Source organism: Meles meles, chromosome X, assembly GCF_922984935.1.
Source record: "Meles meles chromosome X, mMelMel3.1 paternal haplotype, whole genome shotgun sequence".
Taxonomy (NCBI): domain Eukaryota; kingdom Metazoa; phylum Chordata; class Mammalia; order Carnivora; family Mustelidae; genus Meles; species Meles meles.
In genome coordinates, this window is record NC_060087.1 from 89,590,309 (window position 1) to 89,613,963 (window position 23,655).

General features: G+C 37.0%; 1 protein-coding gene across 1 annotated transcript in view; it reads right to left on the reverse strand.

The window, feature by feature from the left end:
• Positions 1-23,655, reverse strand: part of NUP62CL (nucleoporin 62 C-terminal like) — a 71,352-nt gene that overhangs the window by 29,939 nt on the left and 17,758 nt on the right. The window contains exons 5-7 of the mRNA XM_045994805.1: positions 13,353-13,457; positions 11,717-11,839; positions 6,952-7,111 (exon numbers count right to left, since the gene is read on the reverse strand). Of these exons, the coding sequence (XP_045850761.1) occupies positions 6,952-7,111; positions 11,717-11,839; positions 13,353-13,457 (388 nt within the window). The remainder of the gene's footprint in view (positions 1-6,951; positions 7,112-11,716; positions 11,840-13,352; positions 13,458-23,655) is intronic.

The window sequence follows — 23,655 nt, forward strand, 5'->3', positions numbered from 1 at the left end:
CAGGAGGACTTAGAGAAGAAATTATCACATGAATTTTACAGAACTGCTTCCCAACAGAACCAGCATAGGTAGTCAAGATTATTTTTAAAACAACCATTTTAAAATCTTTGGAAATTATCCTAAAGGAATACAGCAAATAAAAAAATCTATTAAGAAATCTAACAAATTTCAGTAAGAACAGCTAAATTCTGTGCCACACCTGCTAGCTTCCCTTGCCCTCAGCTCAGCATGATGCAAGTTTCATCCTGGGTGCATGTGGCCAGAGATAGGACTCCCTCTCCCCATAGCTCTTAGTGAAAATTATCCATTCCAAATCCAAGTAGCATCCACAAAACAAAGTAGGCAGCTGATCGTCCAACCTCCACTGGGCAGAACCAAGTAGAACTCTGATTCCCCTGCCAGGTGGTATCAAATAAGCTAAGCAGGTAGCTGAAATTCCAGCCTGTGATTGGCAGAACCAGGCAATGCTCTGATTCCTTTGCTGGGGCAGTGTCAGCAGGGCTAAGCAGAGAGGTAATCATCAATTCTCTGCTCAGGAGAGGCAGGTAGTGTTCTATTTCCTCTACCAGCGTTATGTCAGCAAAGGCCAGTGACAAGCTGAATCTAAATACCCACCCAACGGCAACAAGACTTAATAAAGCAGATCGAGAAAGGATTAGTTACCATTAGGCTTCACCACTTGTCTTCAGTGTCAGTGAGACCCAATGGGGAGCTTAACCACTATACCCACCTGGCATCACTGAGACAGCACAAAAAGCAATGCAAGCTGGAGCTAGTAAGGACTCCATTTCCCACCACCCCTGGTGTCAGCAAGGCTCAGTGAGGAGCTTAACCTCCACACCTACTGGAGAAATCAAACCTGAATGAGGCGGGGCAAAGCAGAGCTAGTCAGTACCCCAACCTCCTTCTCCCCAGAGCCTGTGTCCGTGAGGCCTAATGGGGAGCTAAGCTTCCATACCAAACCAGCATCAAGAGGCTGAATGAAGTGATAAGATGCCGAATAGTTGATATCCTGCTTCCTCACTCCTTTTCCACCAGTGGTGCCCAAAAGGTAGTTGAAATTCTGCCTCTGCTCTGCAGCAACTAAGCAGTATGAGTTAGTCTCCTACTTCCTCTTGTTGTGGTGTCCCAGGGACCCAGCTGAGGTCTGAGCTTACATCCTCACTTGAGGCAATGAAGTGGTGTAACCAGCTGCCCCACTTTTATGGAGAATGAGTCAGCTGGGTTGAGGGGGTAGCTGAACTTCCATACCACTCATCTGCATTGAGGCAGTATGAGTCAGTACTCCACTTGTCCTGGGGTGGTATAGGCAGGGTCTAGTAGGAAGCTGAAGATGCAAACACACCCAACCCTTGTACTATACCCCAATGAAAGGATTACTTGATATGAAAAAATTAAAATTGGACCCAGGCTCCCCTAACATAATAGACATAAATGTCTAGGATACAACTTAAAATTATCCGTCTTATCAAGAACCAGGAAAATCACAACTCAAAAGAGAAAAGATAAGCCAAAGGCACTGACACTGAGAGGTATCAGATACTGGAATACTCTAAAAGAATTTCAAAGCAACCATCAAAAAAATGCTCTAACACGCAATTATGAGTTTTCTAGAAACAAATGAAAACTAGAAAATGTCAGCAAAGAAACTCAAGTTATGAAAAACAATCAAATGGAAATTATATTATAATTATATTAATTATATTATAGAACTGGAAACTAAAAAGCTCACTTAGATGGTTTGATACTAGAGTGAGAATGACAAAGGACAGAATCAGTGAACTTGAGAGTAGATCAATAAAATTTACAGAACAGCAAAGAGAAAAAAGACACAAAAATGAAAAAAAATTAAAAGAACCTAGAGGACAATAACAGAAGAGATAACATTTGTACCATCGGAGGATGATAGATTAGGAGGAAAAGAGAAAATGGGATTGAAGAAGTATTCTGAAAAATAAAGGTGATAACTTCCCAAATTTGGCAAATGACATAAATCTACAAATTCAAGATGTTGGGCAAACCCCAAACAGAATAACTCAAAGAAATCTGCACTAAGACATATAATACTTAAATTTCTGAAAACTGAGGATAAAGAAAGAAAAAAAAAATCTTGAAGGTAGCCAGAGAGAAACAACACATTACTTAGAAGGTACTACCAATTTGAATGACAGCAGATTTCTCATCTTAAACCATGGAGGCTAAAAGAAGTGTCACAACAGTTTTCAAGTACTGAAAGAAAAAAAAACAACTTGTTGACCACAACTTCTCTATCTGGTGAAATGTCCTTCAGAAGTGAAAGGAAAATAAATATATTCCCTTGCAAGATTTTTGTTGCTGGCAAACGTACCCTTGAAAATTGGCTAATCAGAAAATAAAAATGAAAACAGAAGAAGGCTTGGAACTTCTTAAAGGAAAGAAGTCAAAATGAGCAAAAAGGGTAAGTATAATAGACTATCCAACTTCTCATGAATTTTAAAGTCATATTTGATGGCTAAAGCAAAAAGTATAATAGCACATAATGCGGTATTCAATGTACACAGAGGAAATACTGGAGACAATTAAAAGGTAAGAAGAGATAAGGGTGCTAAATAGAATTATCGAAGTGGTAAAATGTCAACATGAATAGACTATTAGAAGCTACATATGTATACTGTAATACCTAGAGCAACAGTAAGAAAATTATATAAAGCAATATGCTCAGAAACACTATAAAAATAGAACAAAATGGAACCCTAAAAAATGTTTGAGTATCCCACAGGGAAATTAAAAAAACAAAAGAAAAACAAAAACAGAAGTAACAAACAAAAGACAAATAATAAAATGGCAGATTTGAGCCCTAACATATCAACAATTAGCTTAAATGTAAATGTGCCAAATATATCAACTAAAAGGCAGAAACTGGATAAAAATTATGATCCATCCATATGCTATCTACAAGAAACTCATTTCAAATACAAAGACACAAATGGGTTGAAAGTAAAGTGATAGAAAAAGACATACAGGGGTGCCTGGGTGGCTCAGTGCATTAAAGCCTCTGCTTTCGGCTCAGGTCACGGTGCCAGGGTCCTGGGATCAAGCCCCGCATCAGGCTCTCTGCACAGCGGGGAGCCTGCTTCCCCCTTTCTCTCTGCCTGCCTCTCTGCCTACTTGTGATCTCTGTCAATTAAATAAATAAAATCTTCTAAAAAAAGACATACAAGTAAGATTAATTTTTTAAAAGAGATGGCTATATTAATAGCAGATAAAGTAAATTTTAGAGCAAAGAAAATTACCAAAGAGGGACACTGGATAATGATAAAGGAATCAAATCACCAGGAAAGGCCAACAATCCTAAACATGTAGGCAACCAAACAGCAGAACCTCAAAATACAAAAAGCAAAACTGTTAGAGCTAATGGGAGAAACAGAGCATTCCACAATTCTAGTTGGGGATTTCAAATTGCCACTCTCTACAACTGAAAGAAGGAATAGAGAGAAAAGCTGCAAGGATACAGATCTGAAAATACAATGAAGCAGGAACTCATCATCACATATAGAACACACCACCCAATACAGAAAACACAACTTTCAGGGACCTGTGGAACAGCGACCAAGAAAGACTCTTATCTTCATCATAAAATGAACCTGAACAAATACAAACAGACTCAAGTCATACAGAGCATGTTCTCCGGCTATAAAAGAATCAAACTAGAAATCAATATTGAAAGAAAACAAGAAAATCTCCAAGCACTTGGGAATTAAACAACATGTTTTTTTTTTTTTTTAAGATTTTATTTACTTATTTGACAGAAATTACAAGTAGGCAGAGAGGCAGGCAGAGAGAGAGAGAAGGAAGCAGGCTCCCTGCCGAACAGAGAGCCCGATGCAGGACTCGAGCCCAGGACCCTGAGATCACGACCTGAGCCGAAGGCAGAGGCTTAACCCACTGAGCCACCCAGGTGCCCCTAAACAACATGTTTCTAAATAATCTATGCATCAAAGAGGAATTCACAAAGTAACTTGAAAGGTAGACAGAACTGAATGAAAAAGAAAATAAAACATAATAGAACATGTGGTACACAGGGCACTGAGGTGGCTCAGTCGGTTAAGCATCGACTTCAGCTCAGGTCATGATTTCAGGGTCCAGGGATCAAAACCCTTGTCTCTCTCCCTCTGCCCCTCCCCCCACTCATGTGCACTCCCGCTTGCTCCCTCACTCTCTCCCAAATAAATAAATAAAATCTTTTTTTAAAAAAAGGATATGTGGTACACAGCTAATGCAATGGTGAGGATATTTATAGCATTGAACATTCGCGTTAGGAAAAGGGAAAGGTCTCAAATCAATAATCTAAGTTCATGCCTCAAGAAACTAGGAAAAGAGCAATATGAAGCCAACACAATCAGAAGGAAAGAAATAATAAATAGTAGATATCGATGCAACTGAAAATGAAAACAATAGAGAATAATCAGTGAAATAAAAGCTACTTCTTTGGGAAAGGATGAATAAAATTGATAAAAGATAGGTACAGAACACCAACAGAAGAAATGAAATAGCTATTAAAAGCACAAAAAGCAAATACCAACAACTTTATAGTCATAAATTCAACAACTTAGAAAACTAAACCAATTCCTTGAATACCACACACTACTAAAATTTACCAAAGATGAAACAGATAAACTGAATAGTCCTAGAACCATTAAAGAAATTGGTTTGTAACTTAAAACCTTCCAAAAAAGAAATCCAGAGGTTTCACTGGAGAATTCTGCATACATTTAACAAATACAATTTTTATACAATTTTATACAAATCCTTCTATAAAACAGAAGAGGATACTTCCCAAATCATTTTATGAGGTTAGAATTATCCACATACCAAAAGCAAAGACAGAATAAAAAATTAAAGAAAACAAAGCTATGGACTAATATCTCTCATGAACTTAAATAAAAAAGTCCTAAGCAAAATACTAGCGAACTAATCCAAAAATATCTTAAAAAAATTGTATGTCATGACCAAGTCAAATTTATCATATGTATGTAAGGCTGGCTCAACATTTGAAAATCAATCAGTGGAATTCACCATATCATTAAGCTAATGAGGAAAAATCCTAAAATATTGTATCAACTGAGGCAGAATAAACATTCGACACAAATATGTCCAACTGATTTTTGACAAAGGTATACAAGTAATTCAATGGAGGAAGTTGAAGACTGTCTTTCAACAAATGATGCTAGAAAAACTGGACACCCCAGACCAAAAAAAAAATGAACCTTGCTCTAAAACTCATACTTCATACAAAAATTAACTGCAAAATATAAAACTGTAAAAATTTTAGAAAAAAATAAGAGAATCTTTGGTATCTAGAGTTATACAAAGAGCTCCTAAACTTGACATTAAAACATGGTCCATTAAAGGAAAAGCTGATAAACTAGACCTCATCAATTAAAAGTTCTTGTTTGGCAAAGTACCCTATTAAAAAGACAAGTTACAAATTTAGAGAAAATATTTATAAACCACGTATCTGACAAGACTGAACCTAGAATATATAACTCTCAATACTTGAAATTAAAAAAAGAAATTCAAGTAGAAAACAGACAAAAGACATGACATGAACAGACACATCACCAAAGAGGATATGCTGGCGGCAAATAAACACATGAAAAGATGTCCAACATCATTCCTCATCAGGGAAATGCAAATTAAAACCACAATGAGATAACATTTCACATATATTTGAAGGGCTAAAATAAAAAATAGTGACAACACCAGATCCTGGTGAGACTGTGGACAAGCTGGATCCCTCATACATTGCTATCAAGTGTGTAAAACGGCACAGTCACTCTGGAAAAGAATTTGGCATTATCTTAAAAAAATAAACATGCAACAACCATACCACCCAGTAACTGCACTCTGGTCATTTATCCAAGAGAAATGAGACTTACACCCATAAAATAAAAAAAACCTGAACACAAATGTTCTCAGCAGCTTTATTCATAACAGCCAGAAACTGAAAACAACCTAGAAGTCCATCAACAAGTCCATCAACAAGTGAACTATAGTACATCTACAATACCATGGACTACTATTCAGAAATAAAAAAGAACAAACTATTGATGCACATGACAAACTCAAGGAAGTACGACTAGAAAAAAAAAACAATGCCCAAAGATCACATAATTTAGAACTTATTTGTGTAACATTTTTAAATGTCAAGATTATAGAAATGGGAGAACAGATTCATTACTGCCCAGGGTCAGGCAAAGAAGGGGATGGTAGTGAGTGTGGCTATAAGAGGGCAAGAGGAAGGATCCTTGTGCTGATGGAACTGTTCTATATCTTGATGGTATCACTTGTACCAACAGCATTGCAAGATGTTATTATTGGGGGATACTAGGTAAGGGACACACAGAATTTTTTGTATTACTTCTTAGAAGCACGTGTGAATCTACAATGATCTCAAAATTTAAAAATTAATTAAAAACCCCAAACAATTAGAGAAGAACATGGCATAGATTCAACTGCCTGAATTTTAATCTGGGCTCAACCTTTACCAGGGACAGAGTATAAAATTGCTATGTGCTCCAGTTTTCTCATCTATAAAATGGGAACAAAAAAAGCACCAACTTCATAGAGTTATTGTGAGGATTAAACGATATGATGTTTGTAAAGCACTGTCACTTAGCTAAACATACAATAATTGCACAGTGAATGTTAGCTAATTAGATAATTAGATAATATTATTAGTAATTAGTAATTAGTAATTAGTAATTATTAGTAATAATCATATTATAATGGTAATAAAACAAAGGTGCGCTATCATTCCACTTCCTAAGCTACAGAAATCCATTATCTGCTCCTTCGACTGAGTCATTTACCTAACTTTCAAACACTATTCTAAAGCTGTACAAGAAAATTATACCTTGTACATGATAAATAAAATGAAATTCACATAGATTTTCAAAGAAACAGTCTTACTTAACAGTCGAAGTAAACGGTAGCGAATTAATACCAACTGGAACAATGTTATTAATCCCACATGACGTCAGTGACCTTAGGTTCAAGGTAAAGCCACTGGTGGTTGTGGTAGTGGTGGTGGTGGTGGTGACAGTAGTGGTGGTTGTCGTTGATGTTGTAGCTGGAAAATAAAATGCAAGTTAGTAAGAAATAAGAGACTTATTTTACTTAGTCCTTGATCACTCAGGATAAAAGCTATGGAAACATTTTTTTAAATGTGAAATTAAAGTTGTGTGGATTAGCATTCAACACTGTTGTAACATGAAGTGATATACAGCAGGCCAGACATCCGGATTAACCTTTCTGCTAAAAATTTAAAATCCTGGATATGTGTGTTGAAAAAGAAAATTTACAACTTAACCAGACCTATAATCACTAAAGAAACTGAATCAATCCTCAAAACTCTTCCCATAAAAAAAAACCTTCAGACCTAGATGACCTCACTGACAAATTCTACTAAACTTCCAAGGAAAGAATAATTGCAATCTTATACAAACTCTCTGTACATCTATGTCTATGCATACTTACATGAATGTACCTGTGTGATTAATTCCTAGAAATGAAATTGCTGGATCAAGAGTCAGCATGCTATAAATTTTAATATATCTTACCATATTGCCCAACCAAAAAGATTTTGCCAATTTACATTCCTATCAGTAAGGGAGAGTTCCTGTTTCTCAACGTTATAGCCCATACTAGGCATATATCTTCACCAGCCTAATAGGTGAAAGTCTCTTAAATTTTCATCTACAGCCCAGACCTCTCTCTTACATGTCTTCTTCCCTGTACGCCTACTAGAATACCTAGCCCTCTCTAGATGAAATCCTCACTATATTTCATGGCCTAACTCACATTCTTCCTTCCCTCATATTTGTCACCCACTTCTCTTCTACTCCATCATCATCCCTTGGTTTTCTGAACTTCCATAGCTCTTTTGGTTTTTCCTACACACTGAGCACTTAAAGAATAATTCTCAGAAAACTGTAGTTGGTGGGGACTGCAAATGTTTTCTTCTTTTTGGTACTCTGTGTTTTCAAATGTTCTTGGTTATCAATAGATGCTGCTTCTGTAACAAGAAATTTGTTATAAAAATACATTATAACATGTACACAATTGTTTGTTTTACATTAGCCTTGCTTTCCCCATTAGCAATATTTTCAGGGTAATGGCCATATGAGATAAATACATAAATCACGCTGCCTGCCAAAACAGGCACAGCCTATACTGAGGGAAACTGGTCTACTCCATTCCTGTTCAGAGATCAAGCTCAGATACTTTTTCTTTATTCCAAGAATTCTGTCCTTTGCTCCTGGTTCACAGCTGATTGGGACAAGGGTGGGTATCCAAAGCATGGTATCCATCTCACATACTACTGGCAGCCTACACAAGTCTGGCACAGAAAGCTCTAGCCAAGCAGGGATAAAATAGGTCAGAATCTCATTTTTAAAAATTTAGAACTATGGAAAGAATCAGACTATAGGTAGAAATACAGAAATATTTCCAGAAATATGGTAAGAATCAGATGGTAAGCAGAAATTTGGAAATGTTCCCAAAAGTGTAGAAAGAATCCAACTACAGGCAGGGGGGTTGAAAGAACCAACAGAGAATGGATATGAAGTAGAATTAAGGCTTCTGAGCAAGTCAAAATGAAGAATAAGCTAAGGGGCACCTGGGTGGCTCAGTTGGTTAAGTGTGTGCCTTCTGCCTTCAGCTCAGGTCATGATCTCACGGTCCTCGGATCCAGTGGCTGCATCAGGCTCCCTGCTCGGCAGGGAGTCTGCTTCTCCCGGTCCCTCTGCCCCTCCTGTCGTCATGTTCCTGCTCACGCATGCACTCTGTCTATCTCTCTCTATCAAATAAATAAATACAATCGTTAAAAAAAATAAGCTAAAATAGTAAGGTAGAAAAAGAGGTAAGGAAACCAATGGGAAGTTAGAAAAGAAAAGACTAAGGGAATAGAACTGAATTATGTTTATCCAATAGATTTAGGTCCCTATTCCTTTAGAATAACTCCTAAATTCCATTTCTTTAAAGTTCAGTGCGATGATATTACCTGTGTTACATTTCCAAAAGATTCCATTTCCCTTTTGGCCACAAGAATCCTTACAAGAATTCTCTGATTCCTTTTTTTTTTTTTTGTAAGATTTTACTTATTTATTTGAGAGAGAGAGAGAGAGAGAAAGCATGAGCATGAGAGGGGTAAGGTTAGAGGGAGAAGCAGACCCCCCAACTGAGGCAGGGACCCTGATGCAGGACTCAATCCCAGGACTCCAGGACCTGAGCTGAAGGCACTCAACCAACTGAGCCACCCAGGCACCCAAATTCTCTGATTCTTTGAGTTAGCCTTTGTGAGGGTGGAATGAACACCACAGGGAAAGAGCATATCCAGTCACAAAGGAATGATTCCTGGGGTCACTTAATCACTCAAAACACTGGGAAGATTATAGATTGGATTCCATGTGGCATTCTTTACAGTCCTATGTCATCAGTCTTCATCTGAGAATAAAGTCTTATCTGAAAAGAAACCCTCCAGAAATACTGAAACTTAATCACACTATGGAGACCCCTCCTTTATTAATTCATTCAAAAACGGTGTAACTACTACATTCAAGATGGAAAACAGAAAAACAACTAAGAAAGAGTCCTTCTTAAAAGGCTTTTCTTCACCCAAGGGTTGTTTTTTTCTTTTTTTTTTTTTTAAGTAATCTGTATTTCCTAGCATGGACAGATGTGCAAAGATGACATGTAAGAAAATCGCAGATTCTAGGATTATATGTATGTGTATTTATAATGATCCCATTTTTGTAAAACAAATTCAGTGCATGTTTGTATGTGTTTGGAAAAAAAGGCTGGAAAGATAAACACCAAATCATTCACTCTAGATACAGTGATATACATGTGTACATGATTTTTATTAAAAAAAAAAAAGCAACCACCATCACTACCAAAACATCTCCACAAAGATGATGAATAATACCTTCAGGAAATTAATACCTGTCAACCTAAACACAAAAGAATCTTGAGTCATAAAAAAAATGGTATGATTATTTTAACCTTTTTTAAACAGTATTTATCTTTGTTCTTTATTTTTTACGGTATTTTAAAAGGTGTAAATTAGCTCTGGCATAGAAGATAATACTCAAATAACAAAAGTATTTCAATTAATAACAAAAAAGCAATGGATTTAAGAATGAAAGATTCCATCCCAGTTTGATTTTGCGGTATGACTTTGATCTAAACTAAATACAGTCAACTCTACATTATGTGCATAGTAAAAAGGAAGCACAGTTCTATAAAAAATACAAAATAACTGCATACCACATTTGCATTTAAATAAATCTCATTCTGATGGTCTTAAAGATTGTTATATAGAATAGGGAAAACATCCTTTAAAACATCCTACTAACCAATTTTCCCATCCAAACAAACATCTTCCACACAAAAGATATAAGACTGATAACAAGCAACCTTCTCTTAAAACTTGCTGATTATACTTAGGGCAGAGAATAATCCCAATTGACAATAAATCTGCAGACACAGACACTTGAAAGCTGCCCTACAAGGTTGATTTGTGAGGTGAAGAGTCTGAGCAAGAAAATATGCTTGGGGAGAAGGAAAGGTGACTAGGGGGAAAAAACCAACTCCAGGTTAAGGGTGTCAAGTTGAGATACATCTAACAGGGAGATGGGTATATAAATTAATGGTGGATGGAATGGCCAGGAGGGATGGGTTAGTAGCAAAGGTACCAGTTTGCAGGAAGGAATCTGAGACCTAGCGGGGGAGGGGTGGGTTATGGCAGAGTCACTGAAGAGCCTGCCAATTCATACTTGAGTGACTTAACCCATGGCTGAAAGAATCAGTTTTGTTCAGCATTTTACAGAGAAAATTATGGGTTATGGTATTTGCAAATATGGTAACCTGTAAAGTCCTCAAGACACACTCTTCACAACTCTCATAGGTTGGCCAGCTGCCTAGTACACAGCAGACTGAACTAAACACAGCAGACACAGTACATGGATAAGCATCACTCATGCAAAAGAATAAAAAAATAGATAGTGGACATCTCTGTTTAGGAATAATTATTTTAAAATTAGAAAAGAGTGACTTTTAATTTATACCAGGTTTGAGGAAAGACTTATTCAGCCTTCTACAAGCTTTTAAAATAAAACAAATAAGACTTTCCCAGAATGGAGAATGACTTAAATGGTAGGTTTGAGTAGAAACTGACCCCTAACCACCCAGCTCACCATAAGCTACAAGGCTACAACTAGCCATGTTCTCTTCAACCTACAACCTAAGTAGCTCCTAACTGGCAAAAACAAATTTAGGATGGGAACTCCTGTAATCAGCTTTAGGATACGGTCAACTTTAATACAGGTCAAAACTTAAATTATGTTTTAGGGAAAAAGAACTATCAATGCCAACATACTGGATCGATGTAAACACTAAGATCAATACTAAAACTTCTTCAATTTAAAAGTTGACAAGAATTTGATAGCAGTGTTGAGTATGGTCATCTCAAAGAAGCAGCATCATTGGTATCAAATGTCTCACTATACTTTGGCAGTCATCACTACTGGTGTACCTTTTGCATACTCTGATTAAATGATCACAACTTACTTAGACAGTCCTAAAAGCTATGGAACACAACTTACTGCTTGTTATACAGTGCATTTCCACTGAGCATCCAAACACATCACACACCCCAATAATTCTCAAATCTTACTAGAAGCAGTATGAGCTGCTCCACCTGCTCCAGGGACTTTTAATCCAAATCCCAAAGTTATGCCACCAAATGTTCCAGTCGAAGTTGTTAGAGCACCAACTGCAGAGAATAACATAATAGTACCTATTACGCTTTAATTTAAAAACAGTGAGCAATTTAGATATAGTCTCTTTCATCTGAAGAGTCCTTTAGAAACTTTTGGCTGAACTCCAAAATCCTACAGTCAATCCATTTATAAGAAATATCCAGAAAAGGCAAATCTATGGAGACAGAAAATAGATTAGTAGCTATCTGGGTGGGGCTAAGAGATCTTGTTTGGAGGACAGAAATGTTCTAAAACTGGATTACAGTTTGAGTGGTCGTTATGCAATTCAGCCTATTAAAATCACTGAATTATTACATAATTCATTTATTACATAATTCAATTATTACATATTACACTTAAAATAAGTTAATTTTATATGTAAGTTATACCTCATTAAAGTTAATTTTAAAAATACTATGGTCAAGATTTCTTTTCATTTGGTAGGCAAACATCAAAGACAGAAATGAAAACAAGCCTGTCAAAGGTCAGAGGGCAAGTCTGATTGAAAGTGGAATGCATTAAACTTCCAACCTCAGACATGGTCATATTCTCAAAATCTGTTGTATTGGAGAAGGACATCACTTACATATATCAAAAGGCTTCCAGAATCCCGGTCACATCTCAAAATTGGAAGTCTATTTGGTAGAAAATACAATTCAAGTGGTAACCAGCAATTCTAACTAATGTTTGCCTATTCCAACTTCACAAGAGGACAGGGACAACAGACCACTATTTTTCATCCTTAAATAGGCATGAGCAATTCCTGGCAAGTTTTATTTCTAGGAATGGTGACAACCTTGCTCTAATAGGCCTGTGGGGAGACCATATTACAGCTAGAGTTACAATAACAAAGTCTAATGATAAATGGCACAGCACTGTGAAGATATCTCAAAAGCAGAATCAATTATATGGACCTGTAAGAAAGAACTGCTCAACACTTACTGTTATTGTACTAATGGAAGATACATAGCAAGGAAGTTGGGGTTACAAGATAATTAATATCCCACTTCTCAGCTCAAGGCATCCAGATGTTCCTCTTCAAGGAGAGAAGCCACAAGGCAACACATGGTGTTAATTAAAACCCCAAACTGGTCCTTTTGTCATCCATCACTTCTGAGAGGTAAAATGTAAGGACCACAAACCTGGTCTATCTAGAAGAATACATGATAGCAAGGCTCCAACATTTAATTCCTATTTTATCTTACTCACATAGATAATAAGACTTCTTCTCTTCAGACATAACTTGGCAAAACTCCCACTCTTCTTACTCCCATTAGCTTCAAGAAGTTGTTTCAAAATATTACAGCATTAATGAATTACATGCTTAAAATTATCACTTTAAGCAGGAATAATCATGTTAACATAAAATTCACAGCTAAAGCCATGACAATTAGGTTCTTAAGCAATGCTACTATTGATAGCAGCAGTTACAGATGGGTTCAAGCATAATGATAATTTATGAGATGCAAGAGACCCATAGCTTATATTGGCAAATTGAGTTAAGTGGCCTGATGCGAAATAAGGGTATTTTCTTTGCAACCAGTAACTTACAAGAGAGCCCAGTAGCAGCAGCGGAAGTCGAAGCATTTGACATTGCAGTAAACAGCATGGTGCTTGAACAAGTAGTGGCGTCAGCAGTCGATGCTGAAGCCAAACCTAAAAATCAAAGTAATAAACAGAAAAATATGTCACCAAAGAACAGTTCTTTAAAAAATAAAATACCATTATAACAAGGTCCATTTATAGGAGAAACTGAAACAGAGCAAGGAAAATCAGATACTCTAATATCTAATAAATAAAACGTAATAAAAGCCTGATTTAGGGTGCCTAGGTGGCTCAGTTCACTGCCTTCAGCAAGATTCAAGATCAACACAGAAAAATGAATTACAATTCTGTATACTAGCAATGAACAATCCACAAATGAAATTGAGAACGTCATTCCACTAATAATTGCTCAAAAAAATACTTAGGAGAAAATCTAACAAAAGAAGTGCAAGACTTATAACCAGGAAAATACAAAACATCACTGCAAGAAATTAAAGACAGACATCCTAAATAAATGGAAAGATCTCATTTTTGTGGATCAGAAGATTTAGTATTGTTAAGATGGTATGGTAGGCAGAAAAATGGTCCCCAAAGATAGCTGCCTCCTAATACCCAGAGCCTGCAAACGTATTACCTTACTTGACAAAAAGGCCTTTACAGTTGTGATTAAGGTTCAGCACCTTGAGATATGGAGATTATCCTGGATTATCCAGGTAAGAAAAATCTAATGATATAAATCCTTAAAAGTAGAGATTCTTTCCAGGCTGTGGCCAGAGGGAGAGGTGACTACAAAAGAATGGTCAGAAAGATGCCAAGCTGTTGATACGAATGGCCATCTAACACATGAAAACAAACTCAATGTCATTAGTCATTAGGGAATTGAAAATCAAAACCACAATGAGAGTCTACTTCATACTGACTAAGATGGCTATAATCAAAAAGCCAGAATAAATCAAGCGTTGGTGAGGATGTGGAGAAACTGGGAACCTCAAACAATGCGGATGAGCACGTAAGATGGTACAGCCACTTTGGAAAACTGTCTGGCACTTCCTCAGTGTGTTAAACATAGAGTTACCATATGACCTGGTAATGCTACTCCTACGTATCTACACAAGAGAAATGAAAACATATATCTGCACAAACACATGTGCGTGAATGTTCACAGTAGCATTACTTAAAACAGACAAAAAGTAGAAACAACCCAAATGAACATGGACTGATGAATGGCTAAATAAAATGTGGCATATCCACACAATGGAATTTTATTTGTCCTTAAAAAGGAAAAGCAGCACTGATATATGATAAAACATGGATGAGCCCTTAAAAACATTATGTGGAGTGAGAGAAATTAATCACAAAAGAGCACATATAGTTTGACTCCTTTTACATAACATGTCCAGAACAGGGGACTCTAGAGCCAGAAAGCAGATTAGTGGTTGTCAGGAATTGAGGCAGGGAGGAACGGACAGTGACTGCTAATCGTTATAGAGTTTCCTTTGAGGGTAATAAAAATAGTCTAAAATTGACTGCAGTAATGATACACAACTCGGTGAATATACCAAAATCCAATTAACTGTACATTTTAAATGTGCAAATTATATGGTATATGAATTACATAATATTTTATGAAAAATAATACTCATATAATATTTTACGGAAAAATAATAAATAGAAGTCTGAAATAAAGCTTCAGAAAACAGACTACCTGCCTCTTGCTTTAAAATTTCAAATAAAAAGTATAAAAAAATAAAGCTAGAGAAATGAAGTATATAAAGACACAAATGAGATTCACTGGTTAACTAAAAACAAAGTTTATCTTTTCATCCTCATTGTAGATAATTGTACATGGCATGTGGTAATAAGTACTCAAAGCTTCTGCTTAATTGAACCCACTTTTTCCAGACTCCAATACATAATGACATTCTATTTCCTCTTCAAACGGAAAAAGTACTTAATAAGTAACTGCACTTGAATCTGTTGCTGCCTACATCCAACTGCTGAACAACTCTTGGCAATATATAATGTAAGACTCTGCTATCCAAAAGATCTAAGGCCACTGAGGGTGAAGGGTACGAGGAGGTGCTGGGAAGGAACCGGGAACATTACAACATACCTTCAGCTATCTAAAATGTGTATTGTCGAATATCCCCATGTTTCATCTAGAAAAAGCACCACATGTAGTATATTTTTAAAGAGACGATCAGTTTTATAGCAAAGGTGTTTTAATATTTGTAATTCATTACTAACACGTGAGGCTTTATTTTTACTATGGGTTTAATGGCTACTTTAATTTCCTCATCCAAAACTGCCTATTTATGTCATCTGCTGATTTTCTCACTAGAGTATTATCTTATTATTGAAGTGTATATCAAGGCTATTTATTTAGTCAAATGTGGTGGGGTGCCTGGGTGGCTCAATCTGTTAAGCAACTGACTCTTGATTTCAGCTCAAGTCATCTCAGGGTTATGAGATCGAGCCCTATCCCTCTGCCCCTACCCCTCTCTAAAAAAAAATGTTGCAAAAATTTCTCAGCCCCAGTTTGACATTTTTTTAAATTTTGGTTTTCTTTTTTTATGTAGTCAAATCTTTCCATCATTTTTTTCCTTTATGGTTTACGTCTCCATGATATGTTTCAAAGGCTTCCCCTCTTAAACATTACAAAAGGTGTTCAACCTCATTTTTAGGAGAAAATCACAAATTATAACTATATTGAGAATGAGTTCACCAAACAGATGGGAGAAATAAAAAACTAGTAACACACTCTGTTAAGGACACTGTGAACAGACAAGCAGCCTCTGAGGGTCCTAATGTAAGATTTGTAAGTATAAATCGGGTACAGCCCCTCTGGAAAACAAGTGGCCAATGTTTGAAAAATTCCAAATGAACCTAGCTTTTGGACCAATAATATTTCTTCTCACAATTTATCCACAAAGATCTACCTGCACACCTGTAAAATGACATGTAAAATAAGAGCCATGACATCACTGTTTGTACTAACAAATGAGGAAACAACCTAAATGCCCACCAGCAAGGGACTGAATAAATAAATTATAGCACATCTAGACCATGGAATTCTTTGATACTACAAAAAAATACTGAGGGAGTGGTCTATATACTGACTGATATGAAAAGATCTATCTCCAAAATATTTATAGTAAGTGTATAAAATTTGTAAGTTTAGGGCACTTGGGTGGCTCAGTTGGTTAAGCAACTGCCTTCGGCTCAGGTCATGATCCCAGGGTCCCGGGATCAAGCCCCACATCCAGCTCCCAGCTGCATGGGGAGTCTGCTTCTCCCTCTGACCTTCTCCAGTCTCATACTCTCACTCTCTCTCTCTCTCAAATAAATAAATAAAATCTTAATAAATAAATAAATAAGATTTGTAAGTTTAAAAAGCAAGGTATCTTGGAACACTGAAAAAATAAAATTAAATTTTAAAAAAGAATGAGAAATATATAGAAAAAGCAAAGTACAGAGCACTGCGTATACTATCATTTATGTAAAAAAATAAAGGTAGAGGGCTAAGAATATTTTTTATTTGCTAGCAAATTCATGAAGAAACTCTAAAAGGATACATACAGTCACAGTGGTCAGCTGAATGGAAGGGGTGGAGTGGGTAGGGGTAATGCAGGGTAGATGGAGTCCGGTATACCCATGTATACTATGTATAGTCTTATTTGTAAACCATCTGACTGAATATGTTACATATTTTAAATTATACAAAGGTTCTTTCCCCAACCTAAGATATGTTATTTACATATTTTCATATTTACCTGAGCTTTTTAAATGTTTATGGCTTCATTTTCTACCTCTAATTCAGTATTTCTTTTGGTTGACCTTATTAAAAAACAAAACTCAGTTGAGTAAATTTGAAGATCTAACTGGCTTTATTAAAGAATTCATGAATCTGGAAGTAACCCATCTAACAAGCAGAGGGGTGCTCACAAGAATTACATAAAGTGGAAGGTTTTTATAGGAAGGAAGGTGGGGCAAGAAAGTTATAAGCAAAAGAAGAAAGAATTGTTTCTGGCAGGATCACCTTCTCTTATTGGGAAGGGCAGAGAGTCTTATTATGCAGATGCCCATGTGACAGATGACCTCATTGGTGCTTATCAGAAAATTCCTGACAGACCAGTTAAAACTTACATTTCTGGGAGATTAAAACTGCAGTTAGATTAGGTATTAAGCCCCGGTTTACTGACTTGGGGCCTTAACCTAAATGACACCATTTTGGACCCGTGGTGGTTTTCTTTCTAATGATCTTCTCAGACAAAAATTTATCCCCATTCCCCCAAATCACCTGGCTAGCCAGCTACTACAATTCATTTACTCACTACCCCATCCTCTCTCCCCACAGATTTGAAATACCATCTTCACAGACCCAGGTTTGTTTCTAGACTTAAAAATTTTTCTATCACTGTTCCCCAAGGAAGTTTCAATTACTATAGCACGAGAATTCATGTGCTCTTATATTACACAACATAAGAGAATAAATTTAACATAAATTTTCATGTATTTTCCTTCAAGTACTCCATCATTACTTTCCTTAGAAAACAAAAGAGTTGAGGGGCGCCTGGGTGGCTCAGTCGGTTAAGAGACCAACTCTTGATTTTGGCTCAGGTTATGATCTCAGGGTCATGAAATCGAGCCCCACACTAGGCTCTCTCCGGGGCTGGTGTGGAGCCTGTTTAAGATTTCTCTCTCTCGGGGCACCTGGGTGGCTCAGTGGGTTAATAATCCTCTGCCTTTGACTCAGGTGGTGATCTCAGGGTCCTAGGATCGCCCCCCCCCCCCCCCCCCCCCCCCCCCCCCCCCCCCCGACATCGAGCCCTGCATGGGACTCTCTGCTCATCTGGGAGACTGCTTCCCCCTCTCTCTCTGCCTGCCTCTCTGCCTACTTGTGATCTCTCTATCAAATAAATAAATAAAATCTTAAAAAAAAAAAGATTTCTCTCTCTCCCTCTGCTCCTCCCCACCTCACTTGCAGCACTCTTTATCTCTCTGAAAAAAAAAAAGAGTTGACTAAACTCGTGCATTTATTCCCCCAAATTCAACTATACTCAAGTCCCTCTTTCCTTTCCTTCCTCAAAAAAAAAAAAAAAAAAATCCATTAAAAAAAAAAAACAAGCCCAATTTGGGAGTCACTTGTCCCCCACCACAGGAAACCACAATTTAATTACAGTTCCAATCTATTCCAGAAATATGACCTTTCAAAAATCGATCTGAAATTTCCTGATCGGCACCAGGAAAGTAATCTGCATGATAAAAAAAAAAAAAACCCTGCTGTTCCCTACCACCCAAAAGTCCGGCCAGAAACAATCCTTTCTTTTCTTTTGCTAATAACTTCTTGCCCCACCCTCCTTCCCATAAAAACCTTCCATTTCGTACAGTTCCTCACAGCATCTCTCTACTTGCTAGATGGGAAGCTGCCCAATTCATGAATCAATTAAAAAGCCAATTAAATCTTCAGATTTATTCGGTTTAATTTTTCTTTTTAACAATTCCAACTGTGGTTTTATAAGAATTACATTAAATGTGTAGGTAAATGTGGAAATATATGACATTCTTGTATATGGAATCTGCACATTCAGTGGGTATCTTCATTTATTCATGTCTCCTATTCCAAGGTAGAATTTTGAAGTTATCTTCATATAGGCCATGCACATTTTAAAAGTTTATTGCTAGACACTTTAAATTTTTAGTTGAAATTGTTAATGGGACCTTTTCCCATTATATATATTTACCAACTACTACTACTTAAACATGGGAACACTTGATTTTTGTATTTATAACTTGCCATATTATGGAAACTTCTTCACTAGTGCTAATTGAATTTGCACTTGATTTATTCCCATATTTTAAATTCCTGATTTGTCTTGGGTACTGGCATAATTTCAGGGCCTGACCCTCAATTACATATGCAGAGGTAAGGAAGGTAAGGAAGCAAATGCCATTTAACATGATTTGCTTTTAAGTTAAAGGAATCTTATTCTTAAAGGATTTAAGAGACAGTCTTGTTTTCCTAATCATAGAATTACAGCAGGGTTTTTCAACATTTGGGGTCACATAATTCTTTGTTGTGGAGGACCAGCCTATGCTGGGATATAGTAAGAATTGAGTATTTGGTCTGTGTCCCCTTTCCTGGACAAATCCTAAAACCCTTGGAATTTCCTAAGTGGTAAAATTGTTAGAGGCATCTTTTGTCATAATATTTGGTTTTTGTCTCGAGTTCCTGAAATAGCTCCAGGAACAATAAAGGTGAAAGGAGCCTATGATTATTTATAACAAACCCTTAACAACCAAGCCTGATTTATGTTAATAAGGTAAAGTTTAAAGAGCCCTTAAAAATGAGAACTGGTTACAAGACGGACCAACCAAGTGATTACAGGTTAGAACTTTCACCCCACCCTCTGACCTCCGGAAAGGGGGAGAGGCTGAAGATTGAGTTCAATTACCATTGGCCAATGACTTAATCAATCATGCCTACAGAGTAGAACTTCCATCAACACCCTAAATGAAGGGGTTTGGAGAACTTCTGGGTTGGTGAACACATGGAGGTGCTAAAAGGGTGACCGTGCCTGGAGAAGACTAGGAAGATCTGGGCTGCTCCCCCATACTCGCCTATGCATCTCTTCCATTTGGTTGTTCCTAAGTTGTATCATTTATAATAGACCAGTAATTGTAAGTAAAGTGTTTTCCAGAGTTCTCTAAGCTGGTCTAGCAAATTATTGACCCAAGGAGAGGGTCGTGGGAACCCCCAACTTCTAAACAGTTGGTCAGAAGTACAAGTGACAACCTGGGGCTCCCAATTAGTATCTGAAGCAGTCTTGTAGGGCTAAAGTCTTGTAGGACTAAACCCTTAAAATGTGTGGTCTGTGGTAACTCCAGGTAATGAGCATCATAACTGAATGTAGGAAACCAAAATCCAGCTGGTGTCCTGGGTTATGGAACTGGTTGGTGTGGGAAGAACCCTCCATATTTGGTGTCAGAGGTACTAAGTGTAGGGGACACAAGGTTTTCTTTTATATGCACTGCAGGATATTTTGCACTGTCAAACGGAACAAAGGAAACCGCATTTAAAATGGGGTTGGGAAAAAAAAATAAAAAAAATAAAATGGGGTTGGGAGGCCAGAAGGGGGAGCTCTCACACCATATCACTTGTTGCAGCCTTTTGCAGGCGGGAAGAGGGGGGAAAAACCTTTTACTACATGAGCAGGAGGAAGATTTTCTCCTGGCTTAGCAACAACTTGGCCAATGAGACAATTCACAACTCAAGCAATTAAAAGCCACACTTCCAACTCCCATTTTACTCCAGTGGACTTTTTGTTTACAACAGCCCTTCCTAACTCCCCCCCCTTCCTCTATAAAGGAGCTTTCTTCTCTTTTTGTTCTCCAGACTTGTCTGTGGCTTTAACACAGCTTGCTTGTCCGAAATTGCAATTGCTCTGCTATTCAAACAAACCTATTTTGCTAGCAAAATAACTGGCTGTTTTATTTTCAAAGTCAAAAGCAGCATCCCCAGGCTCTATCCACTAGGTGCCAGTAGTACCTCCCCAGTCTCAACAACCACAAATGTCTTCAGAAATTGCCAAATATCCTCTAGGAGAGGGGGCAAAACCATCTCCAGTTGAGAACCCCTAGACTAGAGGAAGGGTTCAATATAATTTTCTCCATCCAGTGCTATAAGGATACGTAAATGAGCCTTAATTCCTCGATGTTTAAGAACATAAGAAAATGCCAACTATTTTAAAGATTTTATTTATTTGTTTGAGAGAGCATGAGGGAGGTGGGCAGGGGCAGAGAGACAAGCAGACTCCCTGCTGAGTGGGAAACCCGATTGGGGCTGACCAGGACTATGAGAGCAGGGACCTGAGCTGAAGTCAGGTGACTGACTGAGCCACCCAGGCAACTTGCCAACTATTTTAATAAATTATTGGCCCTAGAAAATAGCCACAATTTTTTTAATAGGATTTTTTAAATAGGATTGGGAAAGGTGGCCCTACACTATAAGATAGTGGGGCATGCTACAATAACTAAAATGGTGATACTAGAACAATAAATGGCAGATCAATAGAACAGAATAGGAAGTCCAGAAGCAGAAATAATCATATATAATAATTTTCTGTATGTGGAAGGCAGCATCTCAAATCAATAGGAAAAGAATGGCTATTTAATGAAGTATAATGGTTTTACTCACTAATCATTTAGAAAAAAAAATGATTGCTATAAATATAAACCCAAATAAAAGTACAAAAAGAATTAAGAATCTTGAGATGGAAAAGTCCTATTTGTCCAGAGAGAGAAACTCAGAAGAATAAGAGATATGATGATATAAAAATTAAATTAAGGACATCTAGGAAAATGGGATATATGTACTTTTCCATATTCAAATAAAACTCCTATTCAACTAAAACATTATACATAAAACAAACATAAGAAGACCCCAAAAAGTTGTAAGAAGCAGGCAAACCAGATAGGGATCTTGAGACCCAAGGAATGATATATGGTGGTGGGTTCACAGGATTTCTTTTTGCTTTGTATTTGCCAGGCTTGGGGCTGAATAGGCTAGCAACCCAGAAATACCAAGGGATATAGACCCTTCTCATAAAGGTCCCAACAAAAGCCTGATTAGTATACAAAAGACAAGTAAAGGGGCAGACTAATAGGACAGAAAACCTTTAGACAATAACCACTCTAATATAACCAATATCACATAAAAAACTGTGGCCCCATTTCCACATACTAAGCACTAAACACTAAGAAAGGAGCCTAAACTTCTACCCATGTGAGACTGTAATGAAGTGTCCTAATACCCCTACCAGAGTGGTCAAGTATCAGAGAAGGTCAAGTAGGGAGCCAGGTTTTTATCTCTGCCAGCAGTTTATGAACCCTTTCCTTACAGTGAAAATGGAAACCACACTGGGAGCTAGAACTTCCACCTTTGCCCACCAGTAACTAACTGGAAAACCCTTGCCTTGGGTAACAATGGAGACCAAGGGGGAAAATGAAGTTCTACTCCCACCTTAGGGTAATGAAGCAGTACCTCTTTCTTCCTTTGCTACAGCAATGTCAAATAAAATCAGCTTAAGGAAAAAAAAGGTTTAAATCAGATTCAGTCTCATACTATAATAAGAAAATGTCCAGGTTTCAATTAAATACTCATCCTAAAGAACCAGGAAGGTCTCAAGCTGAGTGAAAAATGACAATACCAAGATGACAGAAACGTTCGAATTAACTGACAAAGATTTGAAAACAACCATGACAAAAGTGCATTAACAAGAAATTATAAACCCACTTGAAACATGTGAAAAGAACAGCCTTACCAGAAAAAATATAAATGACAAGAAAACCTTAGCAAAGAAATAAAAGATATAATGAACCAAATAGAAATTTGAGAACTGAAAAAGACAATAACCTAAACACAAAGCTAAGTCAAAGGATTCAACAGCAGAATAGAGCAGATAGACTAGAATCCGTGAAATGGATGACAGACCATAGAAGTCTACACTAAGACATACAGAATAAACAAACTTCTGAACACTAAAGATAAAACTGTCTAACTTATAAGGGGGAAAACTATTTAAATGACAGATTTCTCATCAGAAACCATGGTGGCAAGAAGAAAGTATCACCGTATTTTTCAGGTAATGAAAGAAAAGAACTGCCAACCCAGAATCCTATAGCTAGTGAAAATATCCTTCAGGAATGAAGAGGAAATTAAGATACTGAAAAGGAAAACTCAGAATTTGTTGCAAACAGACCACCTTAAAGAACAGCTAAAGGAAGTTCTCTAAACAGAAAAGGATTGACAAAAGAAAGAATCTTGGAACTTCAGGAAGGAAGAAACAACAAATAGAAAAGCAGAAACATGGGTAAATACAATAGGTTTTCCCATTTGTCTCAAGTTTTTAAAATTGTCTGATGGTAGAAGCCAAAATTATAACCCACCCTGATATGGTTCTAAATGTACGTAGACAGAATATTTTAAGACAATTACATTACATATAAGGGTGAGTTAAGGGACATACAGAGAGAAAGGTTTCTTTTTTTTTTTTTAAAGTAGGCTCCACCACCTGTGTGGAGTCCAATGTAGGGCTTGAACTCACAACCCTCAGATTAAGAGAGTCAGATGCTTAACAGACTGATCCACCCAGGCACCCTGGGAAAGGTTTCTATACCTCACAAAAACAGGTATGATGACAAATAGACTATTATATATATATACACTATACTATATATGTTATATTACATACATATATATATAATATTTAGAGCAACCACTAAAAAAGCTATACAAAGCTGTACTCTC